General features: G+C 39.4%; 2 protein-coding genes across 2 annotated transcripts in view; one reads left to right on the top strand and one right to left on the bottom strand.

Annotated features, from left to right (window-relative positions):
- The window catches only part of MACROD2 (mono-ADP ribosylhydrolase 2), an 890,479-nt gene that overhangs the window by 90,341 nt on the left and 776,917 nt on the right, over positions 1–23,221 (top strand).
- Positions 13,316–19,057, bottom strand: FLRT3 (fibronectin leucine rich transmembrane protein 3). Its single transcript, XM_069850131.1, has 2 exons — positions 18,067–19,057; positions 13,316–16,956 (listed from the first exon to the last, which is right to left on the bottom strand). Exon 2 carries the CDS (start codon positions 16,909–16,911, stop codon positions 14,962–14,964), a length of 1,950 nt encoding a protein of 649 aa, XP_069706232.1. The 5' UTR covers positions 16,912–16,956; positions 18,067–19,057; the 3' UTR covers positions 13,316–14,961.

The raw sequence follows: 23,221 nt of genomic DNA, 5'->3' as shown, positions 1-23,221 counted from the left end.
GCTTAAGGACGGATGATATTAATTTATTCTATAAGCTGTGCCTCATCATTTGGCAGCAGCAAAGAATGAATGTGTCCTACTTTTATTGGGAAGATGAGTTTAAACTGCCACAGGTCAAGGAAGGGTAATTAGGATGATTGTGGAAGGATTGGCCAGCCTTTGAAGGAGTAGCCTGGAAGAACTTGGGTTCAGGCTAGACAAACACAACCTGAGAGGAGATAGGATTGCTCTCCATATGTATATGGAAGGAAAAAAAAAAGGCACGGTGTTATTTAAGGTAAAGAATGGTTTTAGGAAGCAGCATCAGGTATAAATATGGAATTCACTTAGGCTGGCAGGCAGGTTATTTCCAACCCCCTATTAGGTGCTTCCCTGTGGGCATGGTGTCTTCAGCATTAACTAGTCTTGGCAGACCCCAAGGTCAAGCATTGAAAGTGACTTTCGTCAGTGCACATATATTGGGGAGCTCGCTTTAAATGGTTTCTTTGAAAAGATAGAGGAGAAGTATTTAAAAACTGAATGTAAAGTATAGGCAGCCCTGTCTTCCTTAAAGATTTACTGCTCCTCTTGGTGGTTGCGTGGACGCGCCAGACTTCTTCCGACACCTCTGAATAGGTGCCAGTCTGTCAGATTAGCTCAACTAAAATAAACCTTTCTCCCACTCTCTGCCTGCTATCGGCCCTTGGAGAGAGAATTACCTTTAAAAATGTACTGGAGCGTTTGCTGGGCTTTTATTCTGCAGTTTTAAACAGGTTTTTAAATGAATGGAGAGGAGGAGAAAAATGTTGTCTGCTTTTAATATTGTCATTTGTTGATCTGATTCTTTGAGCCAGTATTCGTGCTGTCTTCTTTCCTTGCTTGTTTTCCATGAGAGTGTCTCCTGTTGTGTTAAGCCTGTAACCCTTTTTATATAGGTCAATGTATAGTATTAATGAGATTTTATACCATGGCTATAAATGTCACACACGTTTCTGAGAGTAGGAGCGGGGAATAGAAAATATTGCCTGGATTTGTTCTCTTCTTTCCAACAGTAGATGTGTGAAACAGTTGACCACCTGATAGGAAAAAACCCCAACCACTTTGATTAATCAGAGCGTTTTAGCTCTGATTGTAAAATGCAATCCCAAAGACCAAAGGTTGTGGTGCTTGCTTTCAAAAGAACCTGCTTTAGCAAGCATCTGTAGCTCTACAGGCTTGGAGAAGAGTGGGTGGCTGGAAAGCTGCCTGGTGGAGAAGGACCTGGGGGTGTTGGTTGACAGCCAACTGCCCAGGTGGCCAAGAAGGCCAGTGGCATCTTGGCCTGTATCAGAAATGGCATGGCCAGCAGGAGCAGGGAAGTGATTCTGCCCCTGTACTCAGCCCTGGTGAGGCTGCACCTCAAATACTGTGTTCAGTTCTGGGCCCCTCACCACAAGAAAGACATTGAGGTGCTAGAGCCTGTCCACACAAGAGCAATGAAGCTGGTGAAGGGGCTGGAGAACAAGTCTTATGAGGAGCAGCTGAGGGAACTGGGGTTGTTTAGCCTGGAGAAGAGGAGGCTGAGGGGAGACCTCATTGCTCTCTACAACTACCTGAAAGGAGGTTGTAGAGAGTACAGTGCTGGTCTCTTCTCTCAAGTGACCGGTGATAGGACAAGAGGGAGTGGCCTCAAATTGCACCAGGGGAGGTTCAGATTGGACATGAGGAAAAACTTCTTCATCGAAAGGGTTATCAAGCATAGGAACAGGCTGCCCAGGGAGGTGATGGAGTCAGCATCCCTGAAGGTATTTGAAAGATGGATTGATGAAGTGTTTAGGGATATGATTTAGTAGTAGACATGTATAGTTGGTCTTGATGATCTGAAAGGTCTTTTCCAACCTAGTGATTCTATGATTCTATGAAATTAAAAAAAAAAAATCCCCGAAGTTCCTATGAGGTAAGTATACCCTTAATGAGAGAATTTTACAGGACAACTTGCAAGTAGAAGTTGAGAGTTTTTATTTGTCTCGTGAACCTACAGTATGTTTGGAAGTGCTAAGCTGCGATGAGCCTATGATGGCAGCACAGTTATGTGAGTTTTATCACTGCCTCAAGAGGTAGCAGAATTAGTGCTGGTAGAGTTTTGAATGTAGCAGGCTTGGCTTATACCAAGAGTGGCTGGTATGTTTGACTTGGTGCAATGTGTCCAAGTCTCTGTATGGATGGGAAATGTAAGAAAACTTTTTACATAGACCAGGAAGCAAAGTAGTAGGGAAGATACACAACTGGTTCATTGGGAGGTGGTGGTAGTGGCTCTCCAGGTCTCTTGCTTCTGCCTTCTTGAGAGTCTGGAGCAGAGCACCCCAGTGATGTCATCCTTCAGAGTTTCTACTACTTTATTTCCTCCAGCAGCAACCATTCCAGCTCAGTGTTCCTCCTGGTGAGGCAGAGTAGCCCTAGTTCTGTCACTTCCATTTCTTTTTCAGCCATGTTTGTCGTGGTAAGCGAAAGGTTTGGAACATCTGCAATTTTGCTTTATCAAATGGTCCCATAATGCTGCAAACAAAGAAAAGTGGAAGCCTAACACCTTGGAGAGTAGCTTAATAAATTAGTGTTTTGTAGTTTTTTCAGTCTTTACCTTTGGGCTTTGGCTACTTAGCAAAAATTGCTTGGAAGAGCTATTAATTTTACCATAAAAATGATGATGCTGTACACAGAAAAGTATCTGACCATATGTTTACATCTTTGTTTTAAAGGACAATGACTGAAGTTTAAAGGGAAAAATAAATTATTATTATTATACATTATACTTTCGAAGAAAATGGAGAATAGCTGGATTCAGAGCCCTAATTTTCTCATTTGCACTGAACTTCTGCATAATACAGGCTTTTAAGAGTTCATGGTGTCATCTGAAGAGCATTCTTGAATGCAGAAGTAAATATCACAGACTCTGCAATGTTAAGCAGATGATCTTATATGTTCTTGGATGGATTTCAGTATTTTATAGCTGTTTTCATACCTGGTTAGTACATTTTACCTTTTCCTGGCATATTATGCTGATTCCTTCTATTGCTGCTACAGTTGAGCAGAGAATTACTGTCAAATTGTAAGGTCTCTTTCAAGTTGATAATAAATACTTTTAAAAATCATTAGTTAGGAAGGGGTATTACAAAAATGCCTTAAAAAGCAGACTTTTAAAAAAATTTTTCTGGACAGAGAAAATAAGTTTTTCTAGGGTTTTATAATCAAGTTGGAATATGGAAGTTAGTCACTATGGTGGGCAGGAGTGTTTCTTTTTATTTTTTTTTCTTTTAATTTCCTGCTAGTTTTAGTCTAATATGAAACACTTGCTATTATATTCTTGCTTTTCACCATATAGGGAATGTTTTTTCTAGTCAGGTACAATGATTACGTCTGCGAAGCTGTGAATTTAACAACACCCTCCCCTCCCAGCACTTAACGGTGTTCAAGGAATCTGCGTCGTCAGCATATAATCATGTACCACAGGTATTAAGTAGCGAGCAATTCTTTTACCATTAGAGATGCAGTCAAATATGGGTTAGCCCCCAGGAGAATAAGAGTTTAAAGGTCTTGGACAACTTCCTAGTGCCTTTGTATCAATCGTCCATCTCCCTGTTGTGCTTCAGTGGTTCAGAGAAATGCTGGAAGTTTTTCATTTGCTCTTGAGTCCTGTGCTGAGTTTGCTCGTCTGTGGGCTCACAGTACTGCTGTCCTCTTTTGAAAGAGAGATGTTTCAGGTTGCTGTGCAGTATCTTAGGATTAATGATGGAGATCATCCTTAGGTGTCTGTTGTGTGCCTGGAATGGGTGACATGCCATGAATTTATGCCTTTTAGTCATATTGGTTCATTGGGATGTATAATTCCCTAAAATAACTTTGTTGCTGCTCTTAATTTTTCTGTGAAAAGACCTAAAAAAAGAAAAATCAAGGCTTGTCGGAGTCTGAAAATCATCGGAGGAATTGAGGGGCCACTCTTTGCCTTCCTGTTCTCACTGTCATTCAGCCTGTGGTCCTTTTAATGTAGCTCTAGCCTGCTCAGTCATGGAGATATCTTAATGCTTGGCTTTTTCTTGGGTTTTTTTTGCGTGAGGTGAAGCAACCTTCAGTAATTCCTCATCTAATTGTGGAGAATAAATGTGATGTTGCTTTTGGGCATACTTATCTCATATCTTCTTTCTTACTCCTGTTTGTTTTCAGGACATAAGTGACACTAATTTGCACTTGCACAGTTCTTCTGTCTTGATTACTGAGCAGGCTGGATGATGTGAAGATTAGCGATGATGTTTTGAAAGACCAGATGCTTGCCAGTGTCTTTCAGATTCTCTACTTTTTCTTCCTTGTCTGATCAAGCCCCAGGGTGAGACAGCAGAAGCTGCTACCTACTAATGCAAAAGCTATAGAAAATGTGATCCTTGGCTTGTTCATCAGGTGAAAACTCATCCTAATTTTTTGTTTGCAAGGGTAGCAGTAAGTTTGTCTGTTGACCAGACGTAGCACAGGTGACAGCACCTGGTGGAATTTCTTCCAGGTAGGGGGAAAAAAAATATCTTTTTCCCCTCCATACCAGCATTTTACCAGGTTATGTGATGTGAACAAGTGCCTTGGCAGGTCTCCAACACCCATTGATGCTTGGCATGATTATTTCCCTATCTTCAGGAATGTTGCTTCATTCCAGGGAACGTTCAAGCCTCAGATGGGTTCATCAATTGATGGTGATGGACTTGAGCATACCCAGATGCAAGCTTCTTCTGTTTTAGGGCATTTTCCTGTTGTCTTTAAGCACCAGTTTATGGCAGCACTATGGAGATTTCTATGAATGACTTTGAGAAACTTACATGTTTTATTCACAGATTGCCTTGCAAACCTTAGAAGGAGGTCTGTGATGTGAGGATTTGACATAGTATCTTGCTGGAGCTAGTAAGCAAGATAGAATAAGAAACATTTTGAAAAGCCAGCCATATTTTGCTTCTCTTGGAATTATTTTGCCACTGAAATCTTTGCATCAGTCAGCTGCTGCAGAAGTTTTGCATAATCCAAACCAGGCTTTTGTTAATGCTTCACTGGTATTCTTTCAACCCACTGAATGTCTCTTAATTGATTTAAAGGGGTTATACCAGAGGATAAAGTTAGTCTTTATTAGCAGGAGGAGAACAATAGGTAATTTTTTTATTTTATTTTTTAAATAAAATGGCAGTATTTCATGTGCCACTGAGTGCTTTCAGTAGTGCTAGGTATTCTATGTAGAAACAATAAAATACCTGTCAAGAATGTGCTGATTATGGCAGCTTGCCCAGAGCTAAACTCATTGAAATAAAACCTCCTGAACCAGAACAGGGTGCCGTTCACACTCTTCCTCTCCCAAGTTGTTCTTGCAGTATGTACACCCAAACCCAAGAGCTGTCAGGTCACAAACAGCTGAAGAGCTTTGTGGTGAGGCACTGCTGAGCTGTGGGCTTCTGTCCTTTGGAGGAGATGTCAGCCAGGCAGTGGTGACCGGAGCCTGGAGGAGCTGAAAGCATGGGATTAAAAGAGCTTACATCCTTTAACTTTGTACCGGATCACTGGATAGAAATCACTTTGATAGGTGCTTTTTGAGGATTTTGCAGGGTTAGTTGTTTTTTTGGTTTGTTAGGGGTTTTTTTTGAAGTCTGGCACTATACTCTGGGTTCTTTGCCTTCTGGTTTTGCAGAAACACTGGTATCAAGTTTGAAGTGGACATTAAGACAATCAAGCCTGTATTTACCGAATCGGCAGGGTGCTCCTTCATGAGATGCAGAATATCATCTTCAAGTCAATATCAAAGAACAGAACTCCCTTACCCTCCCTTTCCAACATGATGCAGTTGCTTTGGGAACACGTTGCTTTTCTTGCATGAGCAGCTCCGTAGGCCTTTTGTTAATATAGATGGGTTTGTGAAACTTTCTTAGGTTAGCAAAACAAAGAATCTTCCTGCAGTATATTGTAGCACATGCTTTTCCCTAATTAGCATCCTACTGTAATGTCTCTCCTTCCTTTCCCTCTTCCATCTCTAATAGCCTAAAAGCTAAATTGACTAACCACTTTTGGAGTTTTGAATATTTAATGACAGAAACAATAGAAATGTTAGAAAAGTCAGTTGATAACACAGGGAAAATGGGAAAATGTTTATGAACAGTGCTGCACAAACTCCCGTTTACTTCTGTGCAGAATGCATACTTTAAACACCAGAGTGGGGAGGGAGGAGCCTGAATTAAAATGTGCTCAACGTAGTTAGTGTTAGGTATGAATTTAAATGCCTGAAACTTTAGAACTTATTTATGGTAAAACTGTCAAATCATCCATGCTTGAAAGCTGTGTCACTTGTCCTTGGAGTTAATATTTATTTTGTTGAAGTGTAGCCTATGATAATGAATAATAGATTTCAGAGACTGGGACCAATTTTTTTTGGACAAAACCAGTCCCCAATACTGTTGTTTGGGTGCATTTGGCTTGTCTTAATGCCTCTGCCTGCATGCAAGGAACGCACTGATGTGTTGCAGCCCTGTCATCCGTTGGGTCCCCAGGCCAGCAGATAATGAGAGAGACCTGAACGCTTACTGACACGGATAAGCTATGGTAAACCAAGTAGTTTTTCTTATTTTAAGTGCAATTCAATTTTCAGTAGTGGAAATGTTATTTTTGTGGTGTTGTGTCTCTCCCCCAGCAATTGTCTTCAATTGACCTTGTTTATTTGGACTTCCTAAGTTCAAGTATGGGCCAGAGGAAAGCAGCAGGATTGTGAGCAGTTTCTTAGGAATTTATGATTGTTTTTTCCCCCTCTCCCTTCCTTAATATTATGTATTTGTAAGCTCAGGTAATAGCGGAGACTTCCATGATAAGTATTTTGTGACATGCCTACTGTTGATGTAATTGTGGAACTCTGAGTTTAGCACCATTCCACTGTGTGTGAACTAGTGCAGTTACCAATGAAGAGGTTTTTACATGCAAATCAGTCATGTTGGCTGAACAAACTCTCCCTGTGAGCTTTATCTATATATATAAAAAAAGAATATAATGAAGAGCTTAGAGGTAATTAAGGTCCTGCGAGTGCTCAACCATCTTGACCTTTCAAGGTACTGATGAATTTTCTTTTAGGTCAAAAGCAATGAGATGGATATCTCTGAGAGCTGAGGGGTCCAAGACAGCTGTAGGTGAGATGTTTATGTCCTACACACAGCTCCATTGCTGCCTTCTGTCTTTTACCTAAGGGAATTGCATGAGGTTGGCAGTTTAGCTCCCCCACCGGTTGGTGTTCCCCTATACCTGACTTTTCACTTAATTTGTCTGCTAACTGTCTCATCTCAGTGACCAAAATGACTTCCAAGATCTAGGAATAATGTGGGCTTTTTTCCCAATTTTTATTTTAGTATGCTGTATGTTGTTTCCTATCAGGGAGAAATGAAAAGGTTTTTAGTGGATGAAGTAGGTAACATGCCATTAAGGAGTTCTTAGAGTAAAATAATTGCTTTAAAGACATTAGGTACAGAGGTTCTGCATTATCAGCTAATGCTCTAAAATTATGTTTACTTGCTGGGTTAGCACTTTCCCTGTACATGGCTTTCTATCTGTTAATGAGCTGATGTTCATTATGGGCAGTATTTTTACAGGCTTAAAAAACACGCGTCTTCAACATCTTTTGTGAAGATTATTGCAACCAGGTAAACAAAAAAAACCCCCAGATTCTGTAGTTGTCCATATTCTTGCATTGCTGTTCAAACTGTATAGAAAATGAAAATAGACTGTTAGAGGAATGCAATACAAATAAGTTTTGTTTCTGATTAATGTAGCTTCAATAGGGGATGAGCACATAATACATGCGATCAGAAAGCGTGTAGTGTTTATACAGGCCTGGGTTTTGCACATAGTTCTGGAATAAGAGTTATAATGGGACTTAAATCTTCTGCTTTGTCAGATCATCAGCATTCCTGGGTTAGGAGGGTTTAACTCTTTAAAAATGTTATTTATTTACTTTACCTCTGAAGTAGTGGAAAAAAACCCAAAACACTTAACTGTAAGGAAACTAAATTAATTCCACTTTACACATACAGAGTGATTGCCTTAGATGATGTGTAAGGTAAGGGCACTTTCTCTTACTCTGTTTGAGCTGCTAACACTTAGCAATTGAGGAAATGCTGTTAATATAGCAGGCTAAGAGTCGGACAAAAGCTTAGATTTGACGTGGCGCGTGGTGTGTTACCCAGCCTGAAAGATTTCTGCTTCTAGTCCATACTTGCATATATAAATACAGCTGCTTGTGTGCTTTTCAGATTTAGAATGTCCCACATTTTGAACAGGATCTTACAGTGGTGAAAACTGATGTGGTTACCCCAGGACAATTCTTACAACAAAAACAAGACTTGAATGTAAAATAATGGAAAATAGTGATGTGAGGACAGATGGGAAAGGAAAGTTTGGGGAGATGTTTTACCCCACTAGCACCTGCCTTAAACATGGATTGATGTGGGATGGGCATTAACTTAGAATCATAGAATCGTTTGGTTGAAAAAGACCTTTGAGATCATTGAGGCCGACTGTACCTGTCTGTTACTAAGCCATATCCCTGAGCACCTTGTCTATCCATCTTTTGAAGTATCTCCAGGGATGATGACTTAACTGCTTCCCTGGGCAGCCTGTTCCAGTGCCTGATAACCCCTTCAGTGAAGAAATTTTTCCTGATATCTAATCTGAACCTCCCAGTGATAAGGTCTCCCCTCAGCCTCCTTTTCTCTAGGCTAAACAATCCCAGTTTCCTCAGCTGCTCCTCATGAGAATTGTTCTCTAGCCCCTTCACCAACTTCGTTGCCCTTTTCTGGACATGCTCCAGTGCTTTAATGTCCTTCTTGTAGAGAGAAGCCCAAAACTGAGCACAGTATTTGGCCTTCTTGGCCATTTCGGCACACTGCTGGCTCATGTGCAGTCGGCTGTCGACCGACACCTGCAGGTCCTTCTTTGCCAGGCAGCTTTCTAGCTACTTTCCTAAGCCTGTAGCGCTGTATGGGGTTGTTGTGACCCAGATGCAGCACCCAGCAGTTGGCCTTGTTGAACCTCATACTGTTGGTCACAGCCCATCCATCCAGCCTGTCCAGGTTCCTCTGTAGAGCCTCCCTACCCTCAAGCAGATCAACACTTCCTCCCAGCTTAGTGTCATCCGCAAACTTACTGAGGGTGCACTTAATCCCTTCATCCAGATCGCTGATAAAGATATTGAACAGAACTGGGCCCAACTCTGAGCCCTGGGGAATGCCACTTGTGAGCTTAAAATTGTCAATTAATTAACTTTTGTATCTAATCAAAACTGAAAGATTTGGAGTGAAATAATTTATGACTCTCATTTTTTTTTCCCCAATTAAAACCAAAAAAGCCCACCCCCCCAACAAAACCAGTTCCCACACACTCAGAAAGCATCTGTTCTTATGTAGAAAGCCAGTTGCCTAGTGGCATTTATCAAAGACCACTGGAGGAAATCAGTATGACATAAATCGGATGTGTATTTCTGATCAAAATAACTTACTTTAAAATATTTTGCGTAGATTGAAAAGTTAAATTATGCATAATATGTGCATAATTCCATACTTTTGTAAATGATGTTCTTATAGTTGGTGATTAAAGAACATCATGCAGTCCCTTGGTGTCAAACAATTAAACCTTCCATGGCTGCGTCTATAGATAGATATTCCTTAAGCTCAGCAAGGGCACAGGAGTGCATGCTAGCACTTGGCTATGATCCGCTCCCTTTTTTTTAATTACTTAAGAGAGCTGTTCAGGACAGAGTATCAGCCTATATGAATACTATCAACCAGCTTGAACAAGTCAGATTATTTAATTAGCCCTATTAAGATGCTTCTATTTTTATAACTTATGAGTGCTCTTGCTGAGCTTAGAAGGTCCAGCTTCAGATTTCAGAAAGGGTTTTCGGCTCACGTAGTTGTTAGTAGTCTTGAGGGGGCTCATGCCATGGCTCCAGTATGTTTTCATTCTAAAAAAATCACAAAGCAGCTCTGAAAAGCAGTTTAAGTTGGGTAAAACACTTAAGGAATCTTGGCCTGCGGGTTTCAGGTGTAGGGCATTTATGATGTCCATGCACAATGGACATTGGCGCAGTTTCCAAGAAATGCATTTGTCGCCTTTGCCTTAGACCACCAATAATCCAGAGGATGGTTATGTCTTTTAACACCCATTTTGCTGAAGTGTTTTGGTTTACCTCTAGGACAGGAATGTTCCCCAGATGTCATTTAGAGACTACCATAAAATGAGTATTTTGCTTGATGTCTAGATCTGGATAAACACAGGCGATATTTGTTTTGAGCTAGATGATCTGTCACTGTTTTACTGTGATCTCATGTACTTTATGTATGTTTTTATGTAGATTATTTTTTGTGAGGAGCAGGAAATTATTTGATGAAAATTGTTAAAATTAACTCAAATGCACATGCTATTTATAAAAGAAATCTTTTAATGCAGCGGTGTCCAGAATGTGATACCTGTGTCATAGTTCTGCATTCAGTGTGTTTTAAAAGGCTCTATTTTCATCACAAGGTCAGTACTACTTTGTCCTCCCCTCCTTCCCACCCAAATTAAATTCATTTGCAACAAAAAAGTATTCTTTCAAGTGCAAAATTTTCATGTCTGAATTCAGTCAATGGGCTTTTTCTTTCTGGCTAAACTGTTCCTGACTAGTTTGGAAGAAGAAACTCCCCAATTATGGAATAACTTCGTGCATTGTGGAAAAATTCTTCACTGGTGATAAGAGCTAGCTTGTGGCTTTAAACTTTTGCTGTTGTTCTGCTGTCAGTGAAGACACAGTTAATTAAACAAAGATCAGTCCCAAGGCAACACTGAAACAATATATGGATTTGGAAGCAAGGTTAAGGTGTTCTGAGAGCAAAGGGTATCAGTACAAATTATGGTTCCATCCAAAACAAATGGGGTTTGGATAAATCCAGGCAGATGGCATCTGCCGGTTCACGTTTGAAGATTTTATCCAACTTTAGTTGCAGATGAATACGGAAAATTGCATCCTCTTACTTAGCAGATAAGTCTATAAACGTGCTTAGTATGTTATGTCATCAGTAAATTATTTTAATAGCAAATAAGGCTTTATTATTTTTGCTCTTTATTGCATTTGCTGCTCTACATACAGTATGTACAGCATCGGCACAATATAGCTTGCATGCTAGCTAGTGCATTAGCAGAAGAAATGGTAACTGTGTTCCAAAACCATAATATTTTGATATTGGTACTGTTAGAGCCAGGAGGAAAAAAGAAAAAAAAAAAACAACCAAACCCAAAAATACCCCAACCAAAACTGCAAACTAAAAACCCCAATAGTTGTTACATTTCAGGCTGTTGTACAATGCTAGGAAATAATAGCTTTTAAATGAAGCAAATTTAGTTCTGGAAGGTGCTAAGAAGGGACAAAATTAATATGGTTTCCAAAGTAACAGGGTTTTTTGGAGTCAGCTTGCAGGTTAAAACAGAACTGTGGGCAATTCAGGATAGCAATATAAATAAATAATAAAGGGGGATGATAATAAAGAATGCATAAGTACTATGCCAAGTATCCTTTATATGGAGGATGCTGATTAAATTAACTCTGCATATAGGTTTAGGCAATGCTGAAAAAAATTCCCCAATTGAATATTGAACAATACACTGAAATAAGGTGGAATTAGAAAGTTATTTGAGATTAATTTAGTGTGGATTACTGTTATTTTGATAAATGTATTGAGTAAACTGCTCAATGTTGTAATCCAATTTGCTTATGTATGTAGCTGTCTAATAGAATAGATTTATTTATGCATGGTACTAGAGAGCATCGCATGCTTTAACTGCAGTGCTATGATACGTGGAAGCGTCTTGAGGAAACCATCATGACATGGAACAGAATAAAAATTTGTATAAATATCCAAAGAAAAAACACACAGATTTTAGTTTGAAATCAGTCTTTCACCTGCCAAATTAATTTTAATATTATGCACATTGCATAAAAGTTCCTGTATAATCTAAAGATCTTTTATGTATGGATGTGCCGTTTTTTCTCTTGACATCACTTGTGGTAGGAGGACACCAGCTCTCCCTGCAAATCTGGCCTGGTCCTCTGCGGAGGATGGAATCACTTGTCCAGCTTTTCACTCTTTGGTGGAGGTGAACCAGGGCCGACTGGGCCAACTTGTTAACTCCTTCGGATTTGCATACTGCTGCTTCACAGTACGTAAATTTTACATGAAATGTCCTCATACTTTAGGTTCCCGTGCATTTATCTCTTCCTCAAATGGCAACCTTTTTATAGCCCATATGACCTGTGTGGCATCACCTGAGATGCGCAGTAGATGGTGTGCAGTAATACCAGGCTACCTCTGGCAGAGGTGCCTTGGAAGAGTCATGGCAGAGTACTTATCAAGTGCTATTTTACCCTTTTCACAAAGCAAATTTTAAGCCATCTAGGAGAGGTTTTATGTAAATAGCTTGGAAATCCAGCAAATCCTATTTTTGTTATTGGAGAGCTGACGGCAAAGAACTAGTAATCTATTGCCACTGACCCAGCCACTAAATAGATCTCTGATGCAAGAGGTCCCTATATGCTAGCTGAGATGAAAAACAGGTTTGCTTTCTCCATATATGTTGGTTTTCCTTTCCCATGTACTGTTAGGGAAAGCTGTTGCACATGAACATAATGAGGCTCCATGTGCTTAGTCTTGACTTTCTCTCTTTTCCCTAGTTTTGTATCTTATAAGAAAATAAACCAAACAGTCATATTTAGTTCATTACACTAAGCTGAGCACATAGTTGTTTAGCATAACATGCCCGTTTCAGTTACTGTTGGCATTGTGGCTCCAATCAGTGCTCCGTATGAAGAAGACATGATCCGCGTAAGTTGGTAGGGAAGCACATTTCTGCTCCTACACCTAGGACTCATCCACTGCTCAGTGACAGCGGGAGGCGTTTTTGAAGGCAAGGTTGAGGAAACAGTACAATAGTACAGGAAATTTGGAAAGGAACTTCCCTGGATGCATCTGGAAAACGAGAGCGCAGTGTTTTACTGGAAGTTTTGGGTCTCACAGATAGATAGATCCATGGCAGGAGAACTGTTTGCAGGCTGACTGCTGAAACCATCAGTCATGGTGTTTGTTACTCTATTTTCTTGTCATCTTCCATTTTTTACTCCTCTTAGGGAAACTGATAGGTCAAGCACTGCTAAAATTCTCTTAAAATTGAATTGCATTTGGCATACATTCCTTCTTGTCTGAGATATTGTCCAAAATGTTTTTTCTTTTATTTGCTCTTTCTGTTGAAAAAAAAAATCCTGTCTCAGAAGATTTTAACTCTATGCCTTCCCTCCCTTTCACTGTTGACACACTTCTAAGTTACGAAAACTTGTTTTCCAAGTAATTAATAATAAGGAAACCTTGGAAGTGGGATACTGTCAAGTTGAATAAAGAAAAAGGTGAAGCTCATGACCTGAAGAGCAGCAAGTAGTTTCTGAGAGGGTTTCCTATCAGTGCACTGCAGATGTGTGGCATTATTTTGAACTATTTTTCCAACTTTATTCATTGACAAGACCAATATTTTTCATAGTTAAATTATATACGAAAAAGTGGGTATTTTATTTTTTTTTCTCCTTTTTTCTTTTTAAAGTTTTTAAAAGCTTGATACATGTAGCATTGGATCAAGGCACATACAAGACTGGCCAAAGGGCGTACAAAGCACTTTGGTTTTTAGTTGAAGAAACAAATGATTATGGCAACAAAGAGTGGTGTGGGGTTTAAACATGAGATAGCTCATAGTTCAGCAGGAAGGCAGAAACATGTTGCCTTACAGATTTATCAAGGAATTTCTGGAATAACTGTGACAGTAATGGGCAGTATTCCCGACTGTAATGGCAGCACATTGAACACATACCTGTATACTGTTTGAATATATGCTTTAGAATAGCTGTATTCCCCAACTGTCCTCTTACCTTAATGACTAAAATTTTTGACACCTTGCTTATATTGCCTTCCCCTCCCCCCTCCGCTATTTTTTTATTCTGAAACTGCACTTTCAAGACTTTTTCTGTTCAAAGCAGTTTCTATGCATTGTTTCTTTCCTCCTGCCCTTGCCTCCCAAATGCCTGTGACCACCCATCGCTGTTTTCTCTGTAATAAGCAGACTACTGGTTCTGATAACCAGAAATCTATCGTTAAACCACATCTACCCCCTTGGTTTGTAGAGCATAGCACATCTTTTAAAATTCCCTTGTTAGGAATTTGATTATGCTTTCTTCCAGGGATCAATTTTTTTAATGCATGTCAACAGCTTCAGTCTCATGCATATCATTGATCTGATTATTTTCTTTTGGATTTCACCATTGTTGAATGGATTTATCCAGACAGCTGATATTGCCCATTACTACACGCAATTTTGTTTATTGAATATTGTTGTGGTTTACAGATTTAATAGACCAGACATTAAAAATTCTGTGAGTTTTTGCAACTGCTTCTTGATCTTCCTGATTTGTCAGGTTCAACATTATTTTATTGATACCAAAGTGAAAAATGGCCTGTGCTTACACTTACAAGGATCTCAGATGAATGTTCTGACTGCTTGACATGGCAAGAAAATTCACTTTCACAGTCAACAAGTCATCTTACTCAGTAGAACACAAAAGTTAAATGGTCTGTAACTTCAATATTAGCAAGGAAAATACAGTACAAATTACTAAAAAATACTAAAATATAGAATTGTGGTCAGGTATCCCCACTACATTAATCGCAGCAGTAGCCTGAAATTTGAAACTTTTAATAAAAAGTTCTTAAATATAAATTATATGGCAAATGTACAGTACATTGCTTTGTCAGTCTTTTAATCCAGTGTTTTGCAGTAGAACAGCAACTGTTAAGTCAGTCTTTTCTTGTTTTCTTTAAAATACAAAACAAAACCAAAAAAACCAACAAAACCCGAACCAGTCTTTCATGTCCTTCAGTATCATGAGTGTGAATGATCTGAATCTGGAATACCACTGTCTCTGTAGCTCCTGTTACTACTGCTTTCACTGTGGCTGTTCTTGTACAGATTCATGCCATTAGGTGGGAAAATGGTGTGTATTACAAATTCCTCCTTGGACACTTGGTCGTTGGTTATTGGTATCATCTGGAAAGAAGTCTCCCTGATTTCTAGGATGGAGTTATCCTTCTTGGTTCCCGCTTCAGCGTAGTCATCTTTTCTCCGGCGTCCCTTGCTGTAGGTGCAGTTCCGGGAGAACAGGGACCCGTTTCTGTGGACGTACCAGCAGACCAGGGCCACTAGCGCTATGGCCACCAGTGCCACCGCACCACCAATGATGGCAGCCAAGGGCAAACTGGGATTTTTGTAAGGTTCTTTCTCCTGCTCCCGGTTGAGGGTGGTGGTAGGGTTGTACATCTTGAGGGGTGCCGTCTCTGTTTCGATGCATTCGGGTGTTTCATCGGAGAGATAGATGTTGCTGGTTTCCATGGGAACCATGCACACACGGTATGGTGATTCTGGTTCGAGAGCCGTAAGCAAATAGTCATTTCTGTCACCTGTAACTATTGTTTCAGTTATAGATCCAAAGGCAGGGCTGTGACCCATCTTGAGCCAGCTCAGTCTTAAAGCAGTCATTGGTAGTGCAACCTTCCAGGAGATATGAATAGTCTCCGTGCCTACAGATTTCACAAATATTGTAATGATTTTGCGTACTGGGCTTGCAGTGGTTCTATAGTTTTTGTTTAGGTTGGGAATCTTGATGTCTGGCTGTTTGGTCACAGAAACCGGCCAGTGTCCCTGTGCCGGGTATAATGTGTTCGGTACCGCAGTAGTGATTTGGATGGTGCTTATCATACCATCGTCCTTACAATCAAATAGTTCTGCATTGAGGTCTTTGATAGCCATTCCACGTACTTTTTCTGGTGCCTGACACATCAGTCCACGTACGTTAACTTTTAAAGGCAATGACTGTAACCAATCGCGTACCCATTTCATTTTGCACCCACAGTGCCAAGGGTTGTTGCGAAGAAACAGTTGAGTGATGTTGTCTAGATCATCAAAGACACCCTGAGGTAAATTGCTAAGATTGTTATTGGACATATCTAGTCGATACAACTGCCTTAAGTAAGAGAAAGCATTGGGTGGCACACGGTTGATGTGGTTTTCTTGAAGATAAAGCTTTCTTAGGTTTGTCCCGGGCAAATTTACTGGTGCAGCTGTAAGCGAATTGCGGACCAATGACAGTTCTGTAAGATTGACTAGATTCATGAAGACTTTGTCTCCTAATCCATGATTATTTAGAAGATTTCCGTCTAAAACAAGGCGTTTTAGATTTGTAAGGTCTTGAAGGGACAGCTCTGAAATCGTGGAAATACGATTATCATCCAAGCGTAGCTCTTCTATCGTTTTAGGCAAACCCCAGGGAATGGTGCTAAGGTGATTTCGAGAGAGGAAAAGAAGTCTGAGATAGATGTTGTCCCGGAAAGCTCCATCCTCGATGCTAACAGCGGAAACAGAATTATCATCCAAATGCAGTTCTTCCAGATAAGGAATTTGTGAAAGTGAATCATAAGTAATGGTCCTTATATTATTTTCCTGCAAATGCAGTTCCTTAACGTACTTAGGGAGGTTAGTGGGGAATTCATCAAGGCTGTTGTGGTATAAATATATTCTTTCCACCCTAAGCAAATTCTTCAGTTCTGAAGGAATCCCAGCATTATTTATTTGATTGTTCTGAAGGAAAAGGGTAGTAGCATCCTCTGGGATTCCTGTAGGAATAGATGTCAAACTGCGATCATTACAATATATGAAACCCACATCACAGCGACATACTGAAGGGCACGGTTTGGCACTATGAGAATAAGGTGCCATGTCAAGCAACAGCCCTATTTTAGTCCATACTAGGAAGATGCTCCAGGTTACACTAATCATGGTCAGGAATGATGAGATTTGTATACAGTTCTGATCTTCAACAATCTAAAAAAACCAAACAAACAAAATTATCCAAATCATCTGTGAAGAAACTGCAACAAAAATTCAACTTCAACGTTACAGAAGACATCTGAAACATGCATATTAAACTAAAATTCAAAGTTACAGAGACATTTTACTTTCTTTCCCTTAGATGGGTAATTCTACTACTACTTCTTGTACTAATTTAATTAAGTTAATAGGTTGTTCTACATAATAATTGAAAATAATATAATCAAGTATGTCTGATCCTGTGAATTGTTTCGCTTATGCAAGAAGGCCCTTTCTAAGGATTCCTTCACATTGTGTAGAGACAACGTGTGTTTGCAGATACCAGATAAGTACAGAGTAGAAGACACACCAGAGTTCAAGTAAATCATTCTATATCTGAAAGAAGTAATTCCTAAGCCAACTAACTACCCCAAGAGCCCTCAAGTGAACTATAAATCCCTTACAAACCCCACAAGTTTAGTGGTAGGTTGAAAAGAAAGTCCTAATGGCAAAGCATAAAATGCAGACAAAAGAGAAAGGTCCCCCTAAAAACTTTTCCAAAGTTTTTTTGAGTGTTTGATGTGACATTGTGTATGTTACAAATACTGTAGCCTACTTTCCTTGGGTTTTGAGCTGGAATGTTTAGGAAAGTGACTATAACAACTGGCAGGTAAATAACAACCTGACATAGCTGGTAGAGCTATGACTTTCTAGTTGACTGGATGGAATATTTAATTACATGCCCAATTTCATCTTTAAATATTTGTCATTTACAAAAGTCTTCTAACCAAGCAGTACACTAAAACAGACTCTTTGGTAGGTTTAAGCTCGTTTTCCCATCTTACCAGTTCAAACTGTGCAGGGTAGGATAATGTAAGTTACTCTTGAGACTGCAATTGTACTTTGTGTCAGTAGTGTGTTTGTACATTAAGCTCAGGTAATTAGCATTTTTATAGCTTTTAAGACAACATAAGTCAATTACCATTGTAATTAGGGTTGTGAGAACTTCTGCAAGATGACCTATGCATTAAGCAGTGTCATGACCTTTTTCTCTTGTGGGTTCATATATTAATTGAACTTTATTCTCTGAGGCAAGAAAAGGAAACAAATTAATATTGATCCTACCGTATTTAAAGGTATGAGTAAATTTTGTGCTTGAGGATATCCAGTAAAGGAATGTCTTTCTCACGAGTCACTCTTATGGTTTACTTCGTGGAGCTGTGTTTTCCTCGGCAGTGTTTACTCAGACAGTCCTTCTCTGTGGTGTGTGTTTCCTGGCTCCTGGTACGATACTCAATGAGCATTCCAGCCAAGATTTATCATGGTACATAAGCACACCAGGCCAGGCAGTAGAAAAGCTTCAGCTTCCCTCTATTTATGTCCTCGTGTAAAGTCTGTGAATGAAGAGCCTCTTTTGTTTAGTTTAATGCCTTTAGCAGAAATTACTTTCTTTGTAACTCTTACAAACTCTTCTGTGCAGCATAGTAGGTGGAGGTGGTACCTTCACTGCCACGTGATGGAAACTATTCATTATGCTGAGGATTGGACGGTAGCCTCTTCAGGAGGTCAGGGACGGGGCTTTTTTTTCCCCCCCCGTCCAGAATTATCCAAGTATAAACTTTGTACAGTAGCTACATCCTGATACATCCACGCTTCCTTGAGAGAACCATTTTCCGACTCTCACTTTTGAACAGTTCTTCCAAATTTGTAATGCAGGAAAGGATTCCTCCTGTGCTGCAAGAACGCAAGTTACTCTACCGTAGAAGCGTTGGGCAATTCAGTTTTCTTCATCAAAAGACCCACAAAAGTAGGATTTCCTTCCCAGGAAACTCCCCTTTGAATGCCTTCCTTGAATTCCTAATTTCCTGTGAAAGTAAAAACAAACAGAAAAAAATTGAATTAATAACAAGTGGTGGACACTGATATTTGCTTATGTTGCACTGCCTATATAAATCACGCTATGCTTACTGTATACATGACTAGCACATCTTGTTTTCCCAAAATATTGGTGTTTCAGCTGTCTAGTCTCATGTTACTGCAATTTTTGTTGAACTGTATTTTCCTTTCTTTCAGTAGAAAATATCCTGCATTGACAAACAGTAACAAAGTATTTGTAAATTACGTTTCCCACCTGACTACAAATGCCAGCCTTGCTTCCTTGGAGAAGGCTACCATGGTTGTTAGTTTTGTGTTCTTGTTAGGCTGAGGTAGATGATGATCCTTGCCTTTATTTTAAATGTAAAGGTAACTAACTCATTACCATCCAGTAGTTACTGGCTGAAAGGGGAAGACATTTTGCTAAGATACTGTATTAATCTTTCACATTTGCAGCTTGCTGATTCTGAACTGGGGATGAGCCAAGCATGTCTATTAACTTTCTGATAACAGGTACACGTAGGTGGGTTTTGTCCATGAAATGTGCTTGATTTGTGGTCTGAGCTTTTAAGCTACAATAGCTTATTTGTCACTTTGCACAGCAGAACTGGTGCTTGGATTAGCATTATATCTGATTTTTCTAATTTCAAACAAAGAAGAACATTTTCAGTCTTGTCTGTTACTATCTGTTGAAGAACTCTAATTATTTGGTTATTTTGTATAGTATTTTTAACTTAGGCTACCTCGTATCACTGCTGCAGAAGGCATCCAGTGAGATACCCAGTCTGTGTTCCCTGAGAGCACGCAGATAGTTACGCTGAAATAGAAGTGCTTAAATCTGAAATAAAAAACTCCTTAACGTTTTCTTATTTCTCCCTTTCGTGACTGCCTGTTTTCCAGAGAACTGAGCACAACCCTCAGAACTGAAATGCTCAGAAGAAACAACATGCTGAGTAATGCTTGCTTAGCTGCCTTCCTATGAGCAGCTTCTGGTTCTTCATAAAATTAGACCTACACAGAAAAAAGCCTCTGTTTTCAAACTCTGTCTTTTGCAATTTGAAGCAGGTCCAACGTGAACTAGATCAGGGCTACTCCTGTAGCAACAAGAAACATGCAATGATACAAAATTACTGACACAGATACAAACTGTGCTGCTCTTTCGCAGAAAAATGTTGACCATTAGAGAAAAAAAAAAGAAATAAAGAGGCCCTCACTGTAGAGGTACTGTGATCGCCCAGTGAGGGAATGGGAAAGCCTCTCCTCTCCTGATGCTGCTTTTATGCTTCTCTGAGCTTTGTTTCTGCACCTGGTTTCAGCAGTTGTATAATGAAAATAACTACTTAATATGAGAGACACCTCCATTGTGGCATAAATAGGTATTTTACCGTTTGCTTTATTTAAGACGAAAAATCTGCATGGCCACATTTTAGAACACAATGGAATGCATACTTCTTGGTAACTTATGTAATTTGGGTAAATTATGCAACAGTATAAAATGGGACAAAAAGGCTCCATATTCTTGCAGTGTCCAGTTTTCTTGGTCTGTGTTATCGAAGAGTTTGGGGAAAGAAGTGCAGGCTCTATTCCTAAAACATTTCTAAAACAGATGCTCAAGAGCTGTATGAAAAATGGTACCTCTTAGGAACTAATGTGGAGTTGTGATAGTGGGTATTTTCTGGAAGTATATTGTGAAGCAGGAATATAAATTCGTTAAATAGGTCTTTGAAGGCTACAATAACTTTTAAGTACTTAAAAAAAAACAACCCACCATAAATTTTCTTTAGAACTTTTAGAGCTGTAAAATCATGTTGGTATTAAGCAAAGCAGAGGCTCTAGTATGCATACATTACATATATACATCCACGCACAAGAAAGTAAGTTCATTTGATTTACCTCTCTAGCCTATAAACTGTTCCCTTTTTGCTTCATTTGATAGTCATCCCTTCATTTATTGCCGCTATTGTAATAGCAGTAATGTGTAGGATTAAAATGAAAGCACTAAAGCTCATTAAGTTCTTGGAATTTTTTTATCCCTTCCCTCAAAATTACATGAAAACAAGAGAGAAAAATAAAAGATAAAAGCAGGTCTCTTTGGAGAAGATGACACTGTTTCAAAAATGTGGATTAAGACTATACCCCCCACCCCTTTTTCTAAACTAAGAATAGTTTTCTTCACGTTTTGATTGTTTGATATCTTGCACTTCCCTTTTATATCTGAAGCCATAGCTGAAAACAATGTTTTTGCATATCAAAGGCTCCAGTGATCTGTCTACAGAGAAGAAGGGAATCCTGCTGCCATGCTCAAACCTTCCCCTTCTTGAGCTGTCTCTAAATATTCCCTGACATCAAGTCATTATAGCTGATCCGGCAGGATGAAAAGTGACCCCCACTGGTACAGACGCTGTGTCCAGGTTCCTGCACATCACATTGGGAGGCTTCATGGACACATGGTTTTGAAAGAAGCCATTACTTTTGAACAGAGATTTCAGAAAGTGTGTGCTAAAATTCATTTTTAAATGCAAAATTTACTTTTTTTCTGGTAACAAAAGAAACATTGGAGCAACTGAACAGCATCTTTTTGGCTTATCTTTGTTCAGCTGAATGTTGTCATGAACTTTGCTGAACTGAATGGTTAAATTACTTTTCCTGGGACATTGTGTAAGTAAGTGTATCACTACAGATAGCAGTAATGTGCGAGCCTTGTATGTGTACTTATCGTTGTGGTACAGCTAAGCAGGGGCACATCTTATTTTAAACCATTCAGAGCAACTTGCACTATACAAGAAAAGCATACCAAAGAACAACATTGTATTTACAAGGTATGGAGTCCAGCTGCATTCCCTGTCCTGTAGGCAGGCAACAGTAAAAAAAAAAAAAAACAAAACGGTTTTGCATATTGGAAAAGTTACGAGTTTTCTAAAAATGGTGCCAGAGATATCTTTTTTTTTTTTTGCAAGCTGTGATAAAACGTGAATAAAATCAAGACCTGCCTCACTCGAGGTCACACAACGCTTATTTGAATTTCTAATCTACCTCTGTGTTCTCCAGCAGGAACTCTGGTAGTTCAGTAGCTTCTTTCTAACCATCAAAGCAGCCGGGGGAAGGGAAACAGCTCAGGATTTTTAGTTTATAAATGAAAGGGTATGATTTAAAGTTAACATTAGAATATACATACCTGATGAGCCTAACAATTTTGCTTAATCAGTGTATGTGCATTCCAGAACTGCCTCTGTATTTGTTTATAATGTTAAATGTATCAGGAACATAAAATGTGCTTATCTTTCAAAACACTCACAAAGCCTATCTGCTGCATAGATTGCTGGTTTAGCTTACAGAGGTCATGTTGCCTCTTAAACAGCTTTTTTGTTTTAAAAACGTTCCACAGTGCTAATCAACACTTAAAACAATGCCCATACTTTTTTTTAAGTGTATTACTCAGGGTTAGTTGATAGTGATGGCAAAATGCTTTCTAAGCACCCTGTCTAGGAGCTACAATTTCCACGATCATCATATTTCAGGAAGGTGCCCCAGTCTTTTGTTTGGTGCTAGGCAAGCAGAAGGTCCTCTAGCTGTCTTTCCAAGGGGTAAAGAATGCAAAGGATTTAGTTAAAGTGAGAGTGAGCCCTTCAGTCAGGTTGTATCTCAGTGTTTTGGTGAAAGTGGGATTTTTTTTCTGTTGAGGAAGGTTTTAGTTACAGGTATAGAAAATTTGCCCCCACTCCTGTGTAGTAGTTGAATATAATATTGCTTTTGTCCCCCTTGTTTTAAATCAGGTATCTTAAAAAATGCAGATTTTGATGTGATCTTCCCTCAAATGCAAGTGAATCTGACTTAGAAATGGATTCTAAGTAAAAGCTTGACTCCACACCTAAGATGAGCCAAAGCAGTATTTGCTGTAGAGGATGGAAATGAACCGAGTCGTTCTTGTCTGAAGTCTACTTTTAAAACCCTTCCTCCTTTTGAAGATGCTAGGTTGAAAAGATCCAGACTATTACGTTATTCCTACTCACTCTCTTGTTTTGACTGTTCTGCTTCTGCAGAGGTTGCACGTTAAAAAAGCACTTTGAGGGGAGTGTTTTGCAATGGCTTTGTGTTTGGTGTTTTAGTGCTCTTTGAGTTTAGCCAATTATGGCTCCTAGGTTTTCCTTTGAGAGCTGCTGCTGAGGTAACTCACCAGTGCTTAAAATAAAAGAATAGAAAACAAATGCTGCCATTGTTTCAAGGTACAATAATTCCCCCCCACACGTTTAGGTGGAATTATACCTGATAGGGAGAGCCTGGCACAAAATGTTAGGCATGTGAAAATATTACTTGGACACTGGATAAAGTTTCAGTAGTTTTGATTCCTTCCCCTTAAAAACAGTTGTTTGCTCATCTTCTGATAACTAAATTTGCTCCTCAAAAA

This window comes from Phaenicophaeus curvirostris, chromosome 2 (assembly GCF_032191515.1).
Source record: "Phaenicophaeus curvirostris isolate KB17595 chromosome 2, BPBGC_Pcur_1.0, whole genome shotgun sequence".
Taxonomy (NCBI): domain Eukaryota; kingdom Metazoa; phylum Chordata; class Aves; order Cuculiformes; family Cuculidae; genus Phaenicophaeus; species Phaenicophaeus curvirostris.
This window is presented reverse-complemented; position numbering and strand designations above follow the sequence as displayed.